Source organism: Loxodonta africana, chromosome 4, assembly GCF_030014295.1.
Source record: "Loxodonta africana isolate mLoxAfr1 chromosome 4, mLoxAfr1.hap2, whole genome shotgun sequence".
Taxonomy (NCBI): domain Eukaryota; kingdom Metazoa; phylum Chordata; class Mammalia; order Proboscidea; family Elephantidae; genus Loxodonta; species Loxodonta africana.
The window spans coordinates 142,128,151-142,152,814 of record NC_087345.1 but is presented as its reverse complement, the minus strand read 5'-3'; the positions used below and the strand labels follow the sequence as shown (position 1 = coordinate 142,152,814).

At 36.0% G+C, this 24,664-nt stretch overlaps 1 protein-coding gene across 4 annotated transcripts in view; it reads right to left on the bottom strand.

Moving 5' to 3' along the window:
- The window catches only part of BCL2L13 (BCL2 like 13), a 95,263-nt gene that overhangs the window by 19,541 nt on the left and 51,058 nt on the right, over positions 1-24,664 (bottom strand). For all 4 annotated transcript variants that reach the window (XM_064284808.1, XM_010590778.3, XM_064284807.1 and 1 more), the window contains exons 4-6: positions 22,964-23,120; positions 18,475-18,544; positions 8,669-8,812 (exon numbers count right to left, since the gene is read on the bottom strand). In XM_064284808.1, the coding sequence (XP_064140878.1) occupies positions 8,669-8,812; positions 18,475-18,544; positions 22,964-23,120 (371 nt within the window). The remainder of the gene's footprint in view (positions 1-8,668; positions 8,813-18,474; positions 18,545-22,963; positions 23,121-24,664) is intronic.

Below are 24,664 nucleotides of genomic sequence, written 5' to 3'. Positions count from 1 at the left end.
TTTACAGATGGGGAAACTGAAGCACAAAAAGAGGATAAATGACTTGTTCAACGTCATGAAACTGTGATATGACTGCTGGGATTAAAGGCCAGGCAGTTTGCCTCCAGAGTCCATGCTTTTATCAACTATGTTATTAACTCTTAGACTAAAGGTCTTCGATTCCCATCCAGGGCTTTCCCTACTGTATCATAGTGCCTCTTAAGTTTATGATCAGAAATAGATGGAAAAGGTTACTCTTGGTGTTTTTGTCAAGCAAAGACACAAAGATATGTGCATGAAACTCTTCAATTACACAGAGAAATAAAGAAGAAACTGAGATTTGGAGATGAAGAGATTATTTCTTAAAATGTGTTTTATATGAAATATAACTTTAGCTCTGGTGGTAGGAGCTAGGTAAACAAACAGCTCAGCGATTATTCAAAGAACCATTTAAAATTGTACAGAAGTTGATTCGTGATGCATTTTTTGTTTAACTTTTTTGGGGGTTCATGTCAATTACAAATTATCCTGTCACTTCAAGCAGTATTTCACCTTCCATAAGTCACAGCTGCTGCTAAGTAGGGCTCCTACAGACTTTTCCATCTGAAGCCCCTGTGGCAGAACTCCAAAGTCCATCTACATTGGTAAACTCATCTCTCTCTTCAGACATGTTGGCACAGACCTTTACCATTACTTCTCAGCCTTTACACAATCTCTCTCTTTCAAGTATTCACCGTATAAAATGAAAGCAGATATCTGCTTTTCTACATTCAAACAGGACACCGACAACTAAATGTCTCTTAGACCACTGTTAACCTAAGAAAACGGAGAGTGCGAAAGAAATTCTAGAGAAGCAATTTTCCACCTAACTCGATGACCAAAGCCCACAAAAAAATACATTTTAAAACACAACCCACTAAATACCCACACTCATATATGTAACAAACATGCTTCATGAAACAGTACTTACCCTTGCTACACTAAATTGATTTGTTTCTGTTCTAACGAATTCTTAACTTGAAAATTTCCAAGAGGAAGTATTCTGATATCCTAGATTTGAAAAAGCAAGACTTTTCAAGGTCTGCTCTTAAAATAGAAATACGAAGCTTCACGCCAAAGAGAAAAAACAAAAATTAACTTTATTTGAACTACTTAAATATTATGATATTCATTAGATAAATTTCTCCCAAGTAAGCTTTTATATAATCTAAAACAAAATCTTTCAAAGAATTTAGTTTAGCACATGACAAAAGGAGAAGAATAAAAGAGCAGCCTTACCACAGTGGACTTCCACTGCCCTTTTCAGGAGACAGGCTTACTTCTAAGGTAGCGACACAATCCGAGCAAATGAAAAGGAGTGAGAAAGAGGAGGGAGGGAACAAGGATGAGTCAGGAAGAAGTGAGCACACCAACCAGTCTGTGTCCTAACTGGGCTACAGGGCAAATAAAAGTCATAACTCAAAGGAAACTTCGATCAGGCTTAAGGAGAGGGTAAACAAATGCAAACTCTTATGCCTGAAAACTTGACATTTATAAAAATATAATGTTTTCACAAAACACTTTTATATCATAATCTCTGTGAGATAGAGAAGGAGTTCTTCCCTTTTTGAGGCTGAAGAAACAGGCTTAAATTCCCCTAAAACACAAGACTAGTATTTAGCAGAGCCGGGACTAGAAATAAATCTTGTGATTTCTCGACCCACCATTCTCTGGCTGAAAAGGCCAGGGTGAAACGACAAGGTTGAGAGAGAAAATAAACAAAATATAATAATACAAACAAACCCCAAACCCCCTTATCTTGTAACTTTAACGCCAGCGTAAACAGTAATAAAAGTTATACTCCAGTTCAACTCTGAAAAGCTAATTGCTAATTATAGTTATGTGTTTGTAATTGAACCTATATTTCTAGTCACGCCCCAATTAATCATTCCTTCCTTTTGCCCGCCCACTGCACTTTAAACAGATCTCCATCTCACAGCACCTAACACACTACATATGGTTATTTACATTTCTGTCTCCCAGTCAGATCTGAGCTCATAAGTAGGGCCCATATTTTATTCAAATTTTGTATATTCTGCATCTAGCATAATGCCTAGCATACATACCCAACCAATGCCGTCGAGTCAATTCTGACTCATATCAACCATATAGGACAGAGTAGAACTGCCCCAACAATCAATTAAGGTTTATCGCATACTGAAAATTAATCCCTGAAGGGCTTAAGTAGCATTATAGACATTAATTAATCTTCACAAAATCCTTACAAAATGGGCAGACACGATTAGTGATTTCATTAGTAAGCTAGCTTTATAAATATTCTGAAGAACACGAAGGGAGATGATTCACCTAAGGCCACACAGTTAAACAAGAACAAACACTACGAGGTCACTCCATTTCTCAAGGGAAGAACATGATTTGGTGTGCCTGTGATTACTGCCCCAAAGAACAGAAGTCTCAGCTTCCATATTCTATGTAGGGCATATAGGGATATGCTTCACCCTCACATGACAGTGAGTATCAGTAACTGGGAATGCTCAGAAGTAGGTCAAGAATCTTTCACACCTAAGGTATAGACTGTTGTTGTTCGCTGCCGTCTAAATATCCCCAGTTCATGGTGATCCCAAGCATAATGGAACTGAACTGTTGTGATACACAGGGTTTTCACTGGCTGATTTTTTTCAATAGAAGCTGCAACTATATGACCTAAGTCTAAATCTGAGGAATAAAGCCCATGGTTGAAGCAATTAAACACAAAACAACTTATATCATTTTAAAAAACACCCATAAAATAAATAATAAAACTTAAGAGGAACGTGGTCCTTAGAACAATCAATTATATGAGATCAAAAGGGCAACATTTGCCCAAAAGCAAAGATGAGATGGCAGGGAGGGACAGAAAATCAGAACGAAAGGAAACTAGGATGGAAATGAGGAGTGCTGACACATTGTGGGGAATGAAACCAACGTCACAGAACACCTTGTGTACAAACTACGGAATGAGAAACTGAGTGGGCCCTAAATCCAATGACTAGTGTTCTTATAAGAAAAAAGAACACAGACACAAGAAGGCTGTGTAAATAAGGCAGCAGAGGTTAGACTTATCCTGCCACATGCCCAGCCACATGCCCAGGAACAGCAGTAGCCACCAGAAAACGGGAGAGGCAAGGAAGGAATCTCCCTAGAACCTACAGAGGGAACGTGACCTTAATTTCAGACTCCTGGCCTCCAGAACCATAACAGAATAAATTTCTGTTGTTTTAAGCCACCAAGTCTGTGGTAATTTGCTGCATCAGCCTAGGAAGATAATATACCTAGCCACTTCTGTTTGTAACTCAGAGAACAAAATACTATTTTTCTCCCTGCAAATCTGTATGTCCAAAGCCCACCTGCTCCTAACCAACTACATGCTACTACTCTGCAATCACTCAACACATTTCAGCTGCCAGCACCTCCTCCTTTTCTGTAACCCACTAATCCACTGCTGTCAAGTATATTTCGATTCACAGAGACCTTACAGGACAGAGTAGAACTGCCCCATTGGGTTTCCAAGGAGTGGCTGATGGATTTGAACTGTCAACCTTTCAGTTAGCAGCCAAATGCTTAACCACTGTGCCACAGGGCTCCTCCTTTTCTGTAGACTTTCAAAACTAGTTTCACTTTGTAAGCTAGACAGTTTGCTTCACCCTGACGAGTGGCTAAAGACATACACACTGCCTGTGGAAACGGCGATACAAACATATATAACAGACATGCAACATCATGTAGTTAAAATGATTCTCCTCTGAAACTTAAGGGGCAGTGAGTTGATGTTAATGGCGGGGGGAACAACTCAGAAAGGAGGGTGGGAATGGTTGCACAACTTGAAAAATGTTATCAGTATCACTGAATTCTACATGTAGAAATCGTTGAATTGGTATATGTTCTGCAGGTATGTTCTTAACAACAACAAAGAATAATTTAAAAAAAAGAAAAGATTCTCCTCTGGAAGGGCAGTGTGATGATACTAAGACCTGCCAATGTAGTTGTTCAACTCAAATTACCTAAAAGATGATTCAGGTTGACATCTTGTATCAGAGGGTATGTCACCTAGCCAAACTAGTCTTCACCAACTAGCCAAAAACACAACTCTTCATTTTAAACATGAGCAAATGGACAGCTTAGACCTAACAATATGAAATTCAGATTAGGCATCCAAATTTAAAAATAAAAACATTTTAACATTAATGAACTAATGACCCAAATTACTGCTCTTTTCTATTATTAGCACAGATATTTGAGTTGAATAAGATACTTACCTTTCTCTGTAAAAAAGTATGATCACCCAAGAAGCTTTGGAGGACTACATCATAACAAAACCAGAAATCAAGAAGGGGATACATAACATTCCCTGCATTTTTCTTCTTCCTTTGTGGTAAAGCACTACAAAGGCTAAGTGGAAATTAATTTGGGGTGCCCCCTGGCTCTCACACACATCATAGACCATACTGGTCAAAACAGAAGAAAAAATACTACTAATGAAAGAAAATAATTTTTCACAGTTCTTATTTTTTAAAACAATATTTCTATTCTAAGACAAATGCTCAGCATTTCATTCAACGGGCCTTTACCAAGCACCTAAATCTAACACGCTCCAGATTAACATTGGAATTGTTTAAACTTCCACTTAAAAAAAAAAAGCCAAACCCCTAGATTTAGATGTGTAAGAGGCTACAAAGCAGTAATGTATACTATATATTCTGAAAAATATTCCCACTACAAAATCACTAAACATAGCTTAAAAAAAAAAAGAACAGAAAACATTTCTGGTCTCAAAGAAAGAAACTCCCAGGACAACAGCAGAAGGGGAAAAAAGTAACAACCAACAGTCAGATGAAACCAGGAGATAAACAAAGTGTGCTCAAACATCATTTTCTCGGTCAAGTTTCCCCTGGCGACCATATGAAAAACTTCAATCCCTATACTGTTTCCCTGCTTTATTGTTCTTCATAGCACTTACTGACATCTGACATACTATGTTGTTGTGAGCCGCTGAGTTGATTCCGACTGATGGCAACCCTACAGGACAGAGTAGAGCTTCCCCATAGGGTTTCCTAAGCTGTAATCATTATGGGGCAAATCAGCAGGTCTTTTCTCTGGTGGAGCAGCTGGTGGGTTTAAACTGCCAATCTTTAGTTTGCGGCTAAGCGCTTAACTGTTGTGCCACCAGGGCTCCTTCTGACATACTACATATCTTGATTATTTGTTTGTCTTGTATCCCTCCCCCAGAATATAAACTTCTATTGGGTCAAGGATTTTCTCTGTTCATAGTTGTCTACCCAGAATCTAGAACAAGGCATTGCTTGTAGAAGGCACTCAACAAATTGTTAAATGATGAAATGACTGTTTGGTATAAGAGAAGCTGGAGTTGAAAGGATATAGAAAGATTAGGGCTAAATGCTGGCACAGACGTATTAATATTAGAAAGAACAGACTTTAAGACAAAAATACTGCTTTAGGGACTAAGACTGTAACGATAATGACAAAAAGTTAAACTCACCAAAAAGAATGAAAAATTACAATTTGCAGTGGCCCAACAAAATAACCTGCAAATATATAAAGCCCAAACTGACAAAACTACAAGGAAAACTGAAAATCTATCACCATAGTAACACATTTCAACATATTTCTCTTAGTAAGCGATAGGTCAATTAGACAAAAAATTGGTAATGATATAAAAGATTTAAACCACAATTACCAAGATTGTTTGAATGGACATATTAGAACTCTGCATCAACAATTACAGAATATACATTCTTCTGAAGCACATGTGAATTTTATGTGTGTGTGTGTATATATATATATACATAAACCATGTACTAGGCCATAAAACAAGTTTTCAGTACATTTCAGAGATTCAGTACCATTCAGTAGCATGACGGCCATGCTTTCTGATGAAAATGCCAATTAAATTAGAAATCTGTAACAACAACATAATTTTAAACTCCCAAACCTTTACGAGTTTTTTTGAAACTCAAAATTATATTTCTAAATAATTCAAGCTTCAAAGATGATATTGTAACAGAAATTTAAAAATAATTGAACAGTAATGAAAAAACTATCAAAAATTCATGAGATGGAGCTGAAGTGGTAAAACTTATAGCCTCAAATACCTATGACAGAAAAAAAAAGGCTGACAATTAACGAGTTAAACAATCAACTTCAGAAGTTTGAGAAAAAAATGAATACATCTAAAGAAAGTAAAAGGAAGAAGGTAAAGATAAAAGCAGAAATTATATAATAGAAAAAATATAAAAGCATAAATGAAAATGAAAAGTTTGTTCTTTGAAGATACCTACAAGATACACAAATCTCAGAAAAGATATAAAATGGGGCACCAGGGAACTTTCTGGGTGGTAGAAATATTCTCTATTTTGTATTGGAAAGTTGTTACACAAGAGTATACAACTGTCAGAACTCAACGAACTAAATACTTAAAAAAAAAAAAAAAAACCTTAGGGTCTGTTAATGTTAAAAACAAAAGAAAGAAGGAATTAATAATATTAGAAATGAAAAAAGGAGATATAATTCCTTAAATTGCAGAGATTAAAAGAGAAAAAAGGATATTTTTGAGACATTCGGAAACCCGAATATTGATGGGATATTTAATGATACTAAAGTATTATTTTTTTTCATGTGTTAATGGCATTGTGGTTATATTAAAATAAAAAGAGAACCCTGATCTTCTAGAGATCTATACTAAAAATTCTATTAAGTAAAACACATGTCTGAACTTTGCTTCAAAATAACATTAAGGGCGAAAATGATTAGGGTGTGAATAAGGCATGACTGGCAACAGTTGATCGTTGTTGGGTGAGTGATGGGGGTTCATTATAATATCCTCTTCAAACACATATGTTCAAAATTCTCCAAAATAAAGTTTTCTAAAAAACGAAGTAGTAAAAAATGATTAAGAAATAAAAATTTAGTGCACCCTCCCACCAAAATCAAAAGCACTATGCCAACAGTTGATCGTTGTTGGGTGAGTGATGGGGGTTCATTATAATATCCTCTTCAAACACATATGTTCAAAATTCTCCAAAATAAAGTTTTCTAAAAAACGAAGTAGTAAAAAATGATTAAGAAATAAAAATTTAGTGCACCCTCCCACCAAAATCAAAAGCACTATGCCAACAAAAAATTTAGGGAAAAAAATGGAAATATTGCTAGAAAAATAATAAAAATTTCCAAAGAAAAAACAGAAGCCTTCCTCAAAGAACATTCTAGACAGTTTTACAGGCAAGCAAGGTACAAGTAATTCTAACTTTACAAAAACTATTCAAGAGTATAGAAAAAGAAGAAATGCTCTCTCCAACTCTAAATTCTTTTATGAAGCCACATACCCTTAATACTGAAACCAGACAAGAAAAATTACAGGCCACCCTCACTCACGCAATAAAAATCTCAGGCCAGCCTCACTCACTGACATTGATACAATTTAATGGTGAAACAATTAAAAACATTCTTTTTCAGTATCAGGAAAAAGACAAGCATGCTTGCTAACCCCAGTTCCATTATACTACACTGGAGGTCTAGGTTAGTATAATAATAATTTTTTTTTTAAAGATATAAGAATCATAAAGAAAAAAAAATTATTCATCGATGGTATGATTGTCTATGTAGAAAACTTAAAGGAACCTAGAGATAATCATAATTAATAAGAGAGTTCAGCAAAGTTGCTGGACATAAAATTAATATAGGAAAGTCTACTGCATTTCTATATACCAGCAAAGAAAAAAATTTTTTAGGAATATAACTAAATATGTATAAGACTTCTGTGCAAGAAATTAAAAACTTTATTGAGGCTTTTAAAAAAATCTAAATAAATGAAAGGATATATCATATTGATAAACTGAGAGACTCAATAGCATAAATAGTACATAAACTGATTTACAAAAATGTCTAAAAAGCCTCCTTAAGAGAGTGATAATGAAAAAGAGGTTGAGAAACAGTATCTAGGTGAATTTCAAAACCATATGGTTGAATGAAAAACAAGTTATGGAAGAATATATACACTATAATACCATTTGTAAAAAGCTGAAAAATATACAAAATAATATATTATCTAGGGATATGTACAAAGATATGAAACCCTGGCAGCGTAGCAGTTAAGTGCTATGGCTGCTACCAAAGGGTCAGCAGTTCGAATCCACCAGGTGCTCCTTGGAAACTCTACGGGGCAGTTCTACTCTGTCCTATAGAGTCACTATGAGTCAGAATCGACTCGACGGCACTGGGTTTGGTTTTGGTTTTTTGGTATGTACGAAGATGGTTAAACCATAAAAAAAAAAAACCACAAAATTCAGAAATGGGGTAGGTAGAAGCACAACGAAATCGAGGAGGGGCATATAAGGAGATTCAAAAGTGCTGGCTGTGTTCTTTCTTGGACTAGGATGGTAGTCATAAGCGTTTATTATTTCTCATCCCTTATTTATATATTTTTGTACGTATTAATGTTTTATAATTAAAAACTTTTAAAATATCATGAATCAGTTTACTATAAGTAAAATCTTAGTAATTTCACTTTAGCTATATGAATACCCTTTCCACTGATCATTACTCGATATTAAATCTATGCTGTTAACAACAACAACAAAGGGGCTTAATTTCTTTTTTTAAAGAAAAGGTTTTAAAAATGCATTACAGCTCATACCCAGCCACCTTGCTGAATGATGTACTCTGCTGCATGGTCCTCCAGATAAGTCACACCAAACTGTAGCAGTGCACTCAAGGGCTCTTGACCACGTCTTGTCAACTCCAAAAGCATTTGTCGTAGCAAAACCAGAGGCACCAAAATCTTCAACGCAAAGATGAGAGAATCAGAAACAAACTGAAATTCTTATCATTTGTTTTATATATTCAACTACTGAAAATTATACTCAGCTGCATCATTACAGAATTCTACTTTATTACAATAAAGGAAATAAAACACTAAATAGTAATAGGATTTTTCTGAATATTGTATATAGGTTTATATAATGGGGTGGCAAAAAATAATATATGAAAATAAGGGGGTTCCTACTATATAAAAAAAATATAAAAAGTACTCTGAATTTCACTAAAACACTTAATTTCATAACAATCCTAGGAAACAAGTATCATTATTGCCATCTCTACAGATGAGGAATTGAGGGTTCATGAAGTCAAACAAACTTTGAGTCCCGTTTTGCAATACAGGATTCAGAGTCAGATGTAACTTCAAAGCCCATGATTTTTCTTTACGTGAATACCATGGAAAAGCAAAGAGTCTATTCTTAGGTGATTTAAAAAGCAAAACAGGTTGGCCCAGGACAGGAACCATTCCCGAAGACTACTCATCAGACATGGAAGGGACTGGACAATGGGCTGGAGAGAGATGCTGATGAAGAGTGAGCTACTTGTATCAGGTGGACACCTGAGACTGTATTTGCATCTCCTGTCTGGAGGGGAGATAGGAGGGCAGAGAGGGTTAGAAACTGGCAAAACGGTCATGAAAGGAGAGACTGGAAGAAGGGAGCGAGCTGACTCATTAGGGGGAGAGTAAATGGGAGTATGTAGTAAGGTGTATATAAGCTTGTATGTGACAGACTGACTTGATTTGTAAACTTTCACTTAAAGCACAATAAAAACTATTTACAAAAAAAAAAAGCAAAACAGTAATTGTATGTTTAAACAATAATTCAACCAATTAAACTATAGCTTTCATTTTAAATATAAATAAAGGTATACATACAAGCACACATATATTTGACTAAGCAAAATGTTTCCAGTGTTAATCCCTGCTGGATTACCTGGATGGTGAAAGTCTGAATCTTTTTTTTTTTTAATCTCTATTTTCCATAATTAACAAGTGTTACTTTAATAGTAAGAAAATAAACACTTGATTCTTCTTTGACATATAGAAGCTAATCATATTTTTAAAGGTCACTGTGTAACATGTATACTCTTTGTAGTAAGATTATATTTTAGCAAATAAACATGTATTGAAAGAGATCATGAGAGAAATATCAAAATATAAATAGTGGGGTTGTGGGGGTGCTGGAAGTGGCTCACACTGGTAGCTGCTTATCCAAGAGCCATTCCCTGCAACTCCATCCGCCTTGGTACAGAGTCTTGATTTTAGTCAGGGGAACAATACACCTAGCCCAGACAAGAAATGATGGCTGATTAAAGTCAATTATGACGATGCTATTTCCTGTTGCTAAATACTTGCTTTCTCAGACTGCTTTGCAGCTGGGGTTGACCACATAATCCAGTGCTGACAACTCTGCTAGAGGGCTTCTGGGAAAGCTTTGGTATTCTCACAAGAGATGAGCTTGAGAGGAGAGCACACTGGTGCTCCCCCATCCCCCCTTTATTCTGTCAAACGTAGATGTGACAACTAAAGCTGTAATAGTCATCTTGTAGCAATTAGGAAAGAAGCATGATGACAAAAACTGCTGGCAGAGCAGAAAGAACAACGCTGAAACTCTGAGGCCACTGTTGAACTGTTGCTGCAACTAAGAGTACTACTGAGAACACTATTAGCTAGGATTTCTCTTACTTGCAGCCAAACATAACACAATTCTGGATTATTTTCTATTCTTGCACATCTGAATTTTCTCAAATAAATATTTCTCATATATTTGTATAATTTAAAAAACGGCTTTTTCAAGGTATTAGCTTTTCTTTAATTTTGTCTGTATAATAGATAATTTATTCATCACCTGTTAGAAAGTACTGATGTTCCTGGAATGTATTTTTTTGTCCTTTTTAAAAAATATATATATATATTTAAGATTACAAGATCATTTAGAAAACAATTTTCAGGTTATTAACCATGGCACCTGACCAAGAAATTTTATATAAACAAAGCTCTTCAGGCTATGAAACTTAAATTAAGCTGCATCACTAAACAGATTTGCCAGTTTGGCATTTTAGGGTATTGGAATAATGAATTATGACTATGTTTTCAGATAGCCATATAATTAACTTGACTTTTGGATGACTCAAAACTAGAAATCATCCAGGTAGAAAACTCCTTTTTTAAAAAATTTTTAATAGCTTTATACCATAAAATTTACCCACTTAGAAGTATACAGTTAGGGGTTTTCAGAACATTCACAGATTTGTGCCACGATCACTGGAGTCTAATTTAAATTTTTCCAATACTCCAACAAGAAACCTCGTACCCAGCAGCTGTACTCCCTATTGCCTTTCTTTCCTCAGTCCCTGGAAACCACTAAGCTGCTTTCTGTCTCTATAGATCGAACTATTCTGTACCTTTCAGATGAGGAAAACAACACATCCAGCTTCTCCACATCCTTGCCAACACTTGTTCTTGCCTATCTCTTTGCCATCTTAGTGGGTACGAAGTGGTATCTGACTGACGTTTTGATCTGCATTTCCCTGATGGCTCGCAGAGTACAGCATCTTTTTATGTGCCTATCGGCCATTTGTATATCTTTATTGGAAAAATGTTTATTCAAATTCTTTGCCTATTTTTAATTATGCTATTTGTCTTTTTATTGTTGCATTATAAAAGTTACCTATATATTCTGGATACCTTTGTCAGATATGTGATTTGCAAATATTTTCTCATTCTGTGAGTTCTCTTTTCACTTTTTTATGGTGTCCACTGAAGTGTAAACATTCTAAATTTTGATGAAATCAAATGTATCTATTTTTTTCAAGTGTCACTTGGGCTTTTGATGTCACATCAAAGAAACCAAAACCTAACCCAAGATCACGGAGATTTATTCCTATGTTTTCTTCTAAGAATTTCATAGTTTTTAAAAGTCATAATGTATAATAAAAATTGTTTCTGATCTTACTAAACTTGGTACCTTTTCCTTACATGCTGCTCAAAAATAACACATTTTTAAGAGAAAATATCAACTACTTGATATTAAAATATTTTAAAATGTGATTCTAAGAATCATGAAAAAAAAACCCACTTAATTTAACCATTGTACTTCTAAATCTCTACTTCCCATCTACTAAAGGAACAATGAATGAAATAAGTGAATAATATGGAAAAGTTTGGTGTTTTCTAAATTCTAACTGCATTAATTTTTACCTTAAAGTTTTTTTAACCTTAAAAAAAATCCTAGATCTTTTATAGAAAGATGAATATTAAATCAGTAAAAGTGAATACATCAACAGAAAATGACCAAAAACTGAAAACAGGTAATTCATAGAAAAGGAAACACAAATGCTCCTAAACATAAAAATACCCTTACCCTCATTTAAAATAACAGAAATGCAGACAAAAATGAAACGAAGATATCATTTTTCACCCGTAAAGTAACTCAATGTGTTGGCAGGGATGTAAGGAAACAGGCACTCGTATACACTACCAGTGGAGTATAAAATGATATGACCTTCCATTGAGAAAACTTTGGCAAAACCTATAGAGCTTTAAAGCTTCTCATATCCTTTGACTTAGCATTCCACTTCTGGAATTTATCAAATATAAGTATTCAGATAGATAGACGGGGAGAGAGAAACATATGAAACAACATATATACAAGAAAATTCACTGAAGCATTGTTTATAAGAGCAAAAGACTAGAAACAACCCAATAGGGGCTGGTAAAATAAATTTTGGTTATCCATAAAATATTATGCAATTGTTTAAAGTAATTAGGTTGTTTACTGGCCCAACCTCCAAGGCTTACTTTAGTGAATTACTAAGCAAAAAAGCAAGATAGAGAAGAGTGTGTACAATATGCTACCATTTGTGTAAAGACAAAATAAATACATAAACACACATATATGTTTGTATAATCCTATAGTATCTCTAGAAAAATACATAAGAAACTGGTAATAGTGGTTGCCTATCAGGAAGGGAGGAAACCCTGATGGTATAGTGGTTAAGAGCTACAGCTGCTAAACAAAAGGCTGGCAGTTCAAATCCACCAGGTGCTCCTTGGAAACCCTATGGGGCAGATCTACTCTGTCCTATAGGGTCGCTATGAGTTGGAATCAACTTGACAGCAACAGGTATGAGGAAGGGGAACTAGGTAACTGGTGGCAAGGATAAGAAATAAATTTTCTTTTCACTGTATATCTTTCTTTTTATATTCTGTATCATGTGCTTTTACCGTCTATTTGAAAATAAGAATTTTTAAAAATTATGGGCCATTAGACAAAAGTCATCAAAAACCTATAATAAGACAGTATTACCCATACCTAAAAACCCTATGCTCAATACTGAAAAGTCAAACCCATTGCCATGGAGTCGATTCCGACTCATAGCAACCCCATAGGACAGACAGAACTGCCCCACAGGGTTTCCAAGGAGCAGCTGGTGGATTCAAACTGCCGACCTTTTGGTTAGCAGCTGAACACTTAACCACTGTGCCACCAGGGCTCCCACTATTGAAAAGTCATCAAAGTCTATGACGAAAACTAACTTGAGTCCCTTGCCTTCCTAAAAAAAATTACATACCGAAAAGAACTAAATATTTTCAGTTAACCATCTGCAGATATTCCCTTTTGTCTAAAACATCAAAAGGTCTCCACATGAGTGGAAAAGGAATGCAAAAGGAAATTGAATCGATTTCAGTTCCTCGTTACTGGATTGCCAAGGTAATAACTGAGGAATGACAAAATATTTCTGCAAAAGAGGACAAACAGAAAAAACACTGAGTTTGTATCTCATATTAATAACCTTTGGCTTTTAAGTAAAAGCAGTCCAGAGGAAGTCTGTATTAAAGTCTGAATGAAACAAACGCAACAAACACTCCATTTTTGTACATTCTAAAAGAACTTTAGCCCAAAATATACTGAAAACCCTTTCTTAACAATAATGGAGAGGTAATGGGCTATAAAGAATAATATACTAGGTTTTTTCCACAATAAGAAAACCCGTCATACTTTTAAGGTGAAAACAACCACTGTTTTCCATCTAGCCCAGTATTTTGCCCCTGGCAGGAGCACTAAGGAATGGCTTGTGAATCTGCTTCACTGTCCTTTATACCAACTTCAAAGTCCTGGACGTTCTGTACCTTACAACATCCCAGTGCACCAGCAGGTAACATTTTAAAGTTATTTATGTTTAAGCTCTATTACCTCTTGAGGAGCTGAGTTGCAAACATTTTACACTAGCTATATAAAATAGTACTTTGTTCCAAATTTACCTCTTCCATACTCTAGTTTACAATAATCCAATGATAAATCTGCAATTCTCTTTTATTCCTTTAGTCATTAATCATATTTCATCTCATTGACTGTATTTCCAGGTTAGAATCTAATCTTTTATTCTGTCCTCATATGACAACTCCTCTACTGCTTTCATCATTTAAATTATCTTTTCCTGGCTCTTCGCCATCCCAGTTATATCCTTCTTGAGACGTAGTAACCATAGTGAAGAAACTTCACTTTACAGGAGAACCAACATTTTGTTTGGTTAAGAGTATTTTCCTCGGTGATACATGTTATGGCTGATGACGGCTGTTTTACCTTTTACTCCTCATACAATTATTGAATGACTTGTACACCAGGCTGATCATCTATTTGACCTGTTATACTATCTTCAGGGACCTGAATGATGACTTCCAGGTCCATGATCTTTTAAGTACAGTTCAGACAATTTTCTTTAAACGGTTAAACCTACTTCCCCTCTAATTTCTGTGCCACATACAAAGCTTCCTGAATTAGTTCTACACCTGATCTCCGTGAACATGGTAGTTTACTACACACAAGAATGTGACATAATCTGTACACCTGATATTTTGAACTCCCTCTCTCATATCATTAAAAGAAGAAAATGTTAAAACTAGATTCCCAAGCATCCATTCCTAGGAGTTCTCACTATGCATATTTCTAAGTCTAAAAAGCAACCAAATAGTCTTATCTTTTGAATTCCTTTTTCTAAGTCATTTCCTTACTAGTAATCCCCACAAGGCACATAAGTTTTTTTTTTCTTTCTTTCTTTCCTTCAACAGCTTTTGTGATGGAATGCTAAGGTACTTTTTTTTTTTTTAACAAATGTTAGTTTTTTTAATTGACGTCTTTCTATAATTCAGCTAATCTTTGAACATACAATGTTTAAATTGGAAGGGATGACAAGATTAATTGGGACATTTTAGCTTGTTAGAGCATGGTGCTTATATCATTAGTATTTGTCCAGGGGTGAATTACCCAGTAAGCGTGGTAAGTACTGGTTTACTTGCGCTTACTTACTAATCTTTAGTAACCAATTTCATATGGAATGTGACTTAAGATATTTCTTTTTATTTTTTTAATATAATTTTTATTGTGCTCTAAGTGAAAGTTTACAAATCAAGTCCGTCTCTCACATAAAAACTTATATACACCTTGCTAAAAAAAAAAACTTATATACACCTTGCTACATACTCCCAATTACTCTCCCCCTAATGAGACAGCCCGCCCTCTCCCTGCACTCTCTTTTCATGTCCATTTTGTCAGCTTCTAACTCCCTCTACCATCTCATCTACCCTCCAGGCAGGAGATGAGAACATAGTCTCAAGGTCCACCTGATCCAAGAAGCTCACTCCTCAGCAGCATCCCTCTCTAACCCATTGTCCAGTCCAATCCATGTCTGAAGAGTTGGCTTCGGGAATGGTTCCTGTCCTGGGCCAACAGAAGGTCTGGGGGCCATGACCACCAGGGTCCTTCCAGTCTCAGACAGACCATTAAGTCTGGTCTTTTTATGAGAATTTGGGGTCTGCATCCCACTGCTCTCCTGCTCCCTCAGGGGTTCTCTGTTGTGTTCCCTGTCAGGGCAGTCATCGGTTGTAGCCAGGTACCACCTAGTTCTTCTGGTCTCAGGATGATGTAGTCTCTGGTTCATGTGGCCCTTTCCGTCTCTTGGGCTCATAATTACCTTGTGTCCTTGGCGTTCTTCATTCTTGCTAAGGTACTTTTAACCATTGAAAGAGATTACTTCCACTGGTTCACCTTTATTTACATACTTTATCCAATCCCCTGACAGCTCATATATACATTGTAGTCTCTTCCTCCAACAGGTTAGTTTAAGTTAAATTTAATAATTTTATCCTTTTATTAACAAATACATGAGTTTGCCTGGTGTAGAAATAATGCACGCAAATTCACAGCGCTGATGGATCCTTCCAGTAAAATGGATATTTATGATGATAAATTACATATTTTGGCCCATCAATCTACCACCTTACCTTCCTGTGCCTTAACAATTCTAGTAAATGTCACAGCCCACAAATTTTACCTGCACTAATTTACTGATTAGGTCTGAATAATGTCCTTGACCTGTCTGCTTCAAAATATGACTTAAAAAAACAGTAAGACATTATGTGCCATCCAGTGTTAAAAAGCAAAGATGTCACTTTGAGGACTAAGGTATACCTGACCCAAGCCATGGTATTTCTAATCATCTCATGTGCATGCAAAAATTGAACAATGAATAGGGAAGACCACTGAAAAATTGATGCCTTTGAATTACAGTGTTGGTGAAGAATACTGAATATATCATGGGCTGTGAGAAGAATGAACAAATCTGTCTTTGAAGAAGTACAGCCAGGATGCTCCTTAGAAGCAAGAATGGCAAGACTCTGTCTCGTGTATTTTGGACATGTTATCAGGAAGGACCAGTCCCTGGAGAATGGTATCATGCTTGGCAAAGTAAAGGGTCAGTGAAAAAGAGGAAGATTCCCAACAAGATGGACTGACATGGTGGCTGCAACAATAGGCTCAAACACAGCAACGATTGTGAGGATGGCTCAGGTTCCAGGCGGTGTTTCATTCTGTACATACAGTCGCTATGAGTTGGAAGCAACTCAACACCACCTAACAAGTGTGATGCAGTAGGAAATACAAAACATCACCAAAGAAGTATTTTTGCCAAAAAGATTAAACCTGAATTTGATCAAGCCTCCACATCTATCTATCAATGGAAAAGTAATACAGGTATAGAGGAAAATGTTCAGTGACACTTCACGGATGCAGTCAATAAAATCCAGAAGGTAGGAAATTCTACAGGATAAAGAACTTATAAGTAAATTACAGGGGAAAAAGTAGAGTAGGGGGAGTGTTAAGACTATATATAAAAGAGACTTAAGCCACATATTACGTGTTTCTGCTTATATGAAATGTCCAGAAAACTAACATTTAGAGAGTTTAATTAACCTACCCCAAATTAAACATCCAGTCTTTGGTAAAGATGAGATTCAAAACAAGTCTGGTACCAAAGCCTATACTACTAATTATTATACTAAATGCCTCCGAAGTCTATATTAAGGTAAGGAAAAATAATATACATCAATTAGGTATCTAAGGTCACATGGCCTGACCCATATCATAAACAATTCTGAGTAGTAGGAGTAGCTATTTGTAAAATAATTTTACTGAATTTGTTCATCCCGAGTACCATGTTGGAGCCCTGGCTGCACAGCAGTTAAGCACTTGGCTGCTAACCAAAAAGCCAGCAAGTTTAAATCCACCAGCTGCTCCTTGGAAACCCTATGGGGCAGTTCTACTATGTCCTATAGGGTCACTATGAATATAGGGTCACTGTAAGTCGGAATCGACTCAATGGCACCGTATCATTAAGGGGCACACTTTCTTCTCATATTGAGCTCAGCAACAACAAAACCAAACCCACAGCTGTCCATTCCCACTCACAGCACACCTGCAGGATAGAGTAGAACTGCCCCATAGGGTTTCCAAGGCTGTAAATCTTTACAGGAGCAGGCTGTCATGCTTTTCTCTTGAGGAATGGCTGGTGGGTTCGAACTGCTGACGTATTGGTTAGCAGCTGAGTGCTTAACCACTGTGCCACCAGGGCTCCTACATGTTGCACTTAGCCACCTACACTGCATTCCCTTAGGCTTTCTGCCTTTTTGAGGTGATAAGTAGATAATACAGCCTGAGAAAATGGATGAGCAGTATGGCTTAGTGGAAAAAAAAAAAACACTGAAACTGGAATCAGAATATCTTAGTGTTGGTTGCAGTACTTCCAAGTCAAAGAGTCCTAGGCAAGTCATTTAATTTTTCTGATTCTCTAATTATACACCTGAACTAAGTAAGGAAACGAATAAATAAAAGCTAATAAAATCCATTCTGCCCTCTGCAACGAATGGTTGTGATGATGAAATGAGATATTTTGTAAACTATAAAACACAAATGGCATTATTCATTTAAGAGAATCAGAAGAGAGTGTTTGCCAACTGAAGTCCTTATTCTTTTCCCCCAAGACATACGCACATGTTAACAAATAACCATCTGGAGATAAATGTCACATCAAACACAGAGAAATTACAAAATTATGGGAAATTCAGGACAGACAGGAAGAAAGGATGACACACTATGGGAGATGGATTTTGGGGCCAGGCAGAACATTTCAGCATTAATGAGATAATCCACTTAACATAGTTGGCTTTATTTATACCCTACATAATGAGCTCTACTGGTTTTCTGCTATATCATGTGATCAATTCCTTCTGTACTTTATCATTAACACACTAAAGTCTTGTAAGAAAAAAGATAATTTGGTTAATACCTTATTCCAGCCGCTGGCATGAACTGCAGTCTCCAGTGTACATTCCCGATAAGCCTGATATGTCACTGGCCTGTAGAGATTTTTTTAAAAGTCTGTGTCACAAAGAAGGAAAATTCTAAATCTCCAGAGGAATAAATATACAGTTATTACTACGTTGTTGAACTTTTTGCTAAAGTGACAAAATATGTTATTTGGGGTAAGATGTGGCTTTCAGCACTTAGTATGCATTTTTCTGCAAGCACTTCCTGTAGGCTGAGATACATGCTGCCAGTACGGGAGAGCAGTTAGTAATATAACAAGATAAATATTTATTCTAATAAATATTTTTGTAATTGCTTGAAGTTTCTTTGGTAGGATTTCCTTGTTACAAATAAATGGGTTATTAATATAGGTTCATATAAAAATAATAAAAACGACTTCATTAGTGTGTGTGTGTGTGTATATATATATAGTACAATTTGAACATTTTTAAAAGGCAAATCATCTAAAATATTTAAAAACAAGAGACATATCACCTGGAAGATTTTTCAAACTGAGGATACATGGAGTTGGAATAAGTAAGAGTAATAAACAGAGCTCCATTTTTAACTTGGCATCTTATGATATAAAATCCTAAAGGGCATAAAAAAAATCCTTTCTGATTATTCCTATGTAAATCCTGTTCATACCAAAAACTCAAATAATTGATCTAACACTAACTTGTTGAGTGACTTTTAAGTGCTATATTCCAAGCCTTGTTTCACATGCAAATTAAGGGAAAAAAATACTTGATACAAAGTAATGTAAGGCGGCATCTATAGTTTGGACGGCAGACTTAATAAAATCTACCTCCCCCCACCCCCCGTCCGCCATCCTTTTTCACCAAGGTATTAACACGTGTAAAAAGGAGGGGGAGGAGTCTTGCTTACATGGGATTCAAAAATCTCATTCCAAAGGCATTTTCTGCTCTGAGCACTCAGAAAAGATAAAACTATCCCAAGACCACACAGCTGACAAGCAGCTGAGTAGGAATTACATACCTAATTCAATCTGGCTCCAAAAGCTACCCTGCTCCCATTTCAAGTTAGGATTTTAACACTTGCCATGACAATGTCTAGATACCACAAGTGGCTAATGAACTTCTGAAATGTGGCTAGTGATGTGCTGAAAGTGTGATACACACAGTAGATTTCAAAGACTTTGAGAGAAAAAGAGAATATAAAATATTTCATTAATAATTTTTTATAGTGATTACATGTTGAAATGATAGTAGTTTGGCTATATTGGATTAAATAAAATATATTATTGAAATTAGAAAAAATTACCCTATGTTTACTTTTATATTTTTAATCTGTTTTTAACGTGGCTGTTTGAAAAATTAAAATTACATACGTTGCTTATATTTGTGTTGGATAGACAGAGCTGATATAGAGATTTCAAGAAAACAGTTCTGGTGACAGGCACATCATTCTTTAAGACAAGTCAATATGAAATCAGTACTACAGTGATGCTAAAGGAGACGAGTTACCAGAGATGACCTTTTGTAATGATAAGGTGTTATGTACTACCTTCCTGATATCACTTTTCCATTAAAGTAACCTTTTCGTAGTTTTTAGAACACCTGGGCTAAATGCTAACTCTTGTAAAAGCTGAAGTTCAGCAGACACTGTATACAGGGATGGATCACCCAGTAAGCAAGGTAAGCGTGTGTTTGAGGCATCAACAAAACAGGGGCACTAGTTGTCCAAAGCAAAGACTAACAGATGCCAAGCAGACAGGACACAAGGAAAAGCGAGCGCCACAGTGGAAGGGAACTGGCAGGGCACTAAATGAAACTGATACCAGCTCCCATGTATACGAATGTGCCAGTCAGAAATAAAACTCATTCAGGGTCACAAGGGTGCCCATGCACAAGTCTGTTTAAGCTATGAGGCCCCTACCAGTTCAGTGCCTTCGTTGACATCTGTCTCCTATGGTCCCCTCCTATGTAAATGAAACTCCTTATCTCAGTGGGTCTTTTGAGAGTACACTACTTCTTTCTGATAAACAAGAGGTAGGGGTGGGCTTTCAAGTCTAACTCTTGCAAAATTCACCCACTGAAAATCTTACAATCCAGTTCATCCATTCCACTAAAATGGCATACGCCACTTTTACATTCAATTGTTAATATTATAGTTGCACTGAAAAACAGTTACATGGTGGACAGCTAAGACACACACACACCTATATACATATATACACACATGTGTGTATGTGTATATATACATATATATATAAATAAAACTCACATATCCCGTTTGAATGTGTGAGTAAGCATAGGAGGGGGTACCACAGATTATCAGTGTTTAGGGCCCTCACATGCCTTAATCCGGCCCTGACTATACAGTCTACCTACCTATAATTCTCCCTGAAGCTTTACTTGCGTGTAATCAGTCCCTTCACTTCCTTTCCTGAACTGTTTCACGCTGCTGTGGGTCACAGTAGTCTTTACTGGTAGCTTGTCTATCAGGTTAAAGTACTTTAGCATCCTTCAGAATGAAATACAACTTGAAACATTACACGTACACACATACATGCATGTAAGTGACTCAGTATATTAAACATTCAAAGGAAACCTAATGCACAGCAAAGTTAAGCAGCTGAACGACCAGCCCTACCTAAAGAAGAAAAGGGGGTTGGGGCACCATTCTGAAACTGTTGGTGCTCTTCTCTACGAGGAGTTCGGGATTAATTTCTCATTTTAATAAAACAGTTTAGAGGAGTAGGGGATATATTCTACCTTAAAAGATATTACCTTCAACCAGTATAGTACTTACAGTTCATAATCAATTAGTTATTTTTAAGGTATTAGTAATAAAGCTTAACAACTTCCAAACTAGAAAAAAAAATTATTCATAAAGAAACCTGACTGGGATATGCAACCAGAAACACTAATTTCAAAAATAATTGTTTTGGTATTCAAGGTTTGGGGGGAAAACAAAAACAAAATAAATATTCATCCAATATAATTTTCTTTTAAGTATAATTTACTTTACAGTGAGAAAGACAGCAATTTTTCCTGTAGACTATGAAAAGGACTGCAGAAACAATAATATTGGGTTGTTTACTTTTTTAACTACAGAACACTGTTCTCTGGAGAGCTTATTACAGATAGTAAAGTTAAAATTAGCAGATGAAGAAATCGAGATATAAAGTGAAATGGTTTGCTCAAAGTCTGCAGCAAATTTGGAAACAGTTTTTTTTTTGCCTTAAACCTCTCACTTAGTTATTTAACTCCCAGGCCCAATAGTTTTTATAAGGGCTGTTTTTTTTCCTCCCTCTTTTTTAATATAAAGCAGATTTCCTTCTTCAAATCTTATATGAAACCTCAATATATAAAACAGATGAAAGTATACTGGTTTTGGTTGAAGAAAAATGAAAAGGAGCTATAAGTCCCACCCACTCAACAGATCCCTCACCTCTTCAAGGACCCCTAAAGTACCTCAGTGGAATCCTAAGGCTCATAGAATACTTTTTGAAAACCACTGCTATAACCCCAAATTTCCTACCTAAGTTTTATTGTCTGACACCTGTATTCTTCTCTCCAGTTATTTATAAGATTAAAAAAATTTTTTCATGCCACTCTTTCCTAAGTGTTAAGTAAAATTTTTATATTTGCTCAATTCACCAGAATATGAAGAAACAAACAGAATTTTCTTAAGACCCAAATTGCTTCCTTCTAACAAATAGTAAACTATAAACTTTACTTAGTTGAAGGTAAGGAACTACCTTACAATAATCATTTAGCATCTGAATTTTGGCCCTTTCAGTGAAGGAGCAGTCTTCGATTCATCCTGTTTTAGAAAGTTGTCAATCTTTGTTAAGACAAAAAAAAAAAAACTTTTTTCCTAATTCATACCAATTCCTTAAAGGTTCTCAGCAAAGAATTAGGGGAAATGAATTTTTGATATTTACAATAAATTACTTGGTCTATTTTAATATACTTTCACTATTTATTACTTGCTTCTTGCCTTTAGCACTAACTGTCAAAACCACAGCTAGGAGCTAAGTGCCCACTATAAGTGTGTGGAAGTAGTTATACGGGCAAATGTGCAACCCCAAACTTTAGCAACATCTGGGACACCTAAAATACAAACATAACGTTAATCTCACATTACAATGTAATATACAAAACCCTCGGCACTATATCTACATGGGCCAGGGAATGGTAAGACAAGTGGTTAGGACAAACAAAACAGCTTGTATTTACAACTCGGTAAAAGCATTTGTTGAAACCTAACAGCACAACAAGTAAATAAAAATGATCAACTCCATGCTGAACAACTACATTACTGCTCTGATGCAAAGTTGTCACTCCAAACCACAAACAGAGATGCTTTGGGAAAACAAAAGTGAAGAAAAATAAGTCAGAAAAGAAGTGACAACGTTCACCTAAAACAAAGCCTTAACCAAACTGGTGCTGCACGAGCAATCCAGAGAAGCACAATCCCACTCAGCAATGGTAACTCACTGGCTGAGGAGCATTTGCAATGCTTTATGCAGAGGCTCTTTCAGTTCCTGGGACACTTTCCGTCCAAGATGGGCCAAGCAGTCTTCTATTGAGCTTTCTGGGTTAGCAGGGCTGAACACTGGAGAAGTATGACGGTCAAAGCCTGTGCTGGTGAAGGCTGAAGAGAGAACAAAATAAAAACCTAACGTAACTTAATAAACATCAAAGGTTATGTTCTAAAGCCCAGGAGTTAAGACATCTAATACTGGGAACAAGCTAACAGTTATGCACCACATAAAAATGTCAGATAATCATTATGGATATTAATCTTTCTTGGAATATAAAAATATACCAACCAATTTCATATAGTATTACTGCCCAATTTAGTATAAGCATGATAAATGAGAGGCAATTCTTGGTTCTATCATCCTTATCTTAATAATTTATAAGGTCTTGTTTTTACCTTAAAAATGTGGCACTTTTTAAACCAGATTCTAATCGGTTTATACCACCTTAGAGGAATAATCAATTACTTTCCCTTTCAAGGAAACCCTGTGGCATAGTGAGGAGGAGCTATGGCTGCTAACCCAAAGGTTGGCAGTTGGAATCTACCAGGCGCTGCTTGGAACCTCTATGGGACAGTTCTACTCTGTCCTATAGGGTCGCTATGAGTCAGAATCGACTCAACAGCAATGGGTTCAGTTTTTTGTTTTTTTTCCCCTTTTAAACTCAATATTCGCACACAGGGATAAAATTAATAACTGTGAAAGCTATACGTGAAGTATAAAAGTTGCACATTGAAAAGAAAAAGTCATATCCTATCTTTCTTCAGTTCAAACTATCAGGCTTATCTCCTTCCTAACTCCATGTTATACAGACCTAGCTATTTGGAAGAAAATACATAATAAGTGTTTCAAGATACAAATGAGATGAAAGGCAGAGAACCCTCGTAAAGCATGAGGTTTGCATCTAATTTTCAACAGTCTTCAATCACTTTTTTTAAAATGATTTATTGTGCTTTAAGTGAAGCTTTACAGAGCAAAATAGTTTCCCATTTAATAATTTGTACACAGAATTTTCCAAGATGCTGGTCGCAGTCCCCTCAGTGTGTCAGCACTCTCCCCATTTCTGCCCTGGGTTCCCTGTTACATTGTGTCTGGTTTTCCTACCCCTTCCTGCCTTTGTGTCTTTGCTTTTGGGCAGATTTTGCCCTTTGGTCTCATATAATTAACAGTTCTAAGGAGTTTGTTCCTCTCTATTATGTAGGCCTGTCTATTGTTTGGTTGAAAGGTGGTCTTCAGAAACAGCTTCAGGTCCAAGTTAGAAGGTTGTCTTAGGGCCATAGTCTCAGGGAATACTCCAGGGTTTACCAGGCCAGTGAGTCTGGTCTTTTTCATGGATTTGATTTTTGTTCTACATTTTCTCCCACTTTTCTGCCTAGGACCCTCTATCGTGATCCCAGTCAGAGCAGTCAGTTTAATTGCTTTCATAATGAAAAAATAATAGGATGCATTTTATAGTATGTGAAATATATAAAAATAAAGCTGTAACATTTGTGTACAAGTTTCTGTGTGGACATATATTATACTCATGAATTGTTACTTACGTAAAGCAAAACAGGAAATAATCCAAATGCTCCCCTCAATAACAGGGAAAAAATTAAGTAACTATTCATTCAATCCATGGAAATGATTACAATAATAACTATTTAAAAAAGATCAT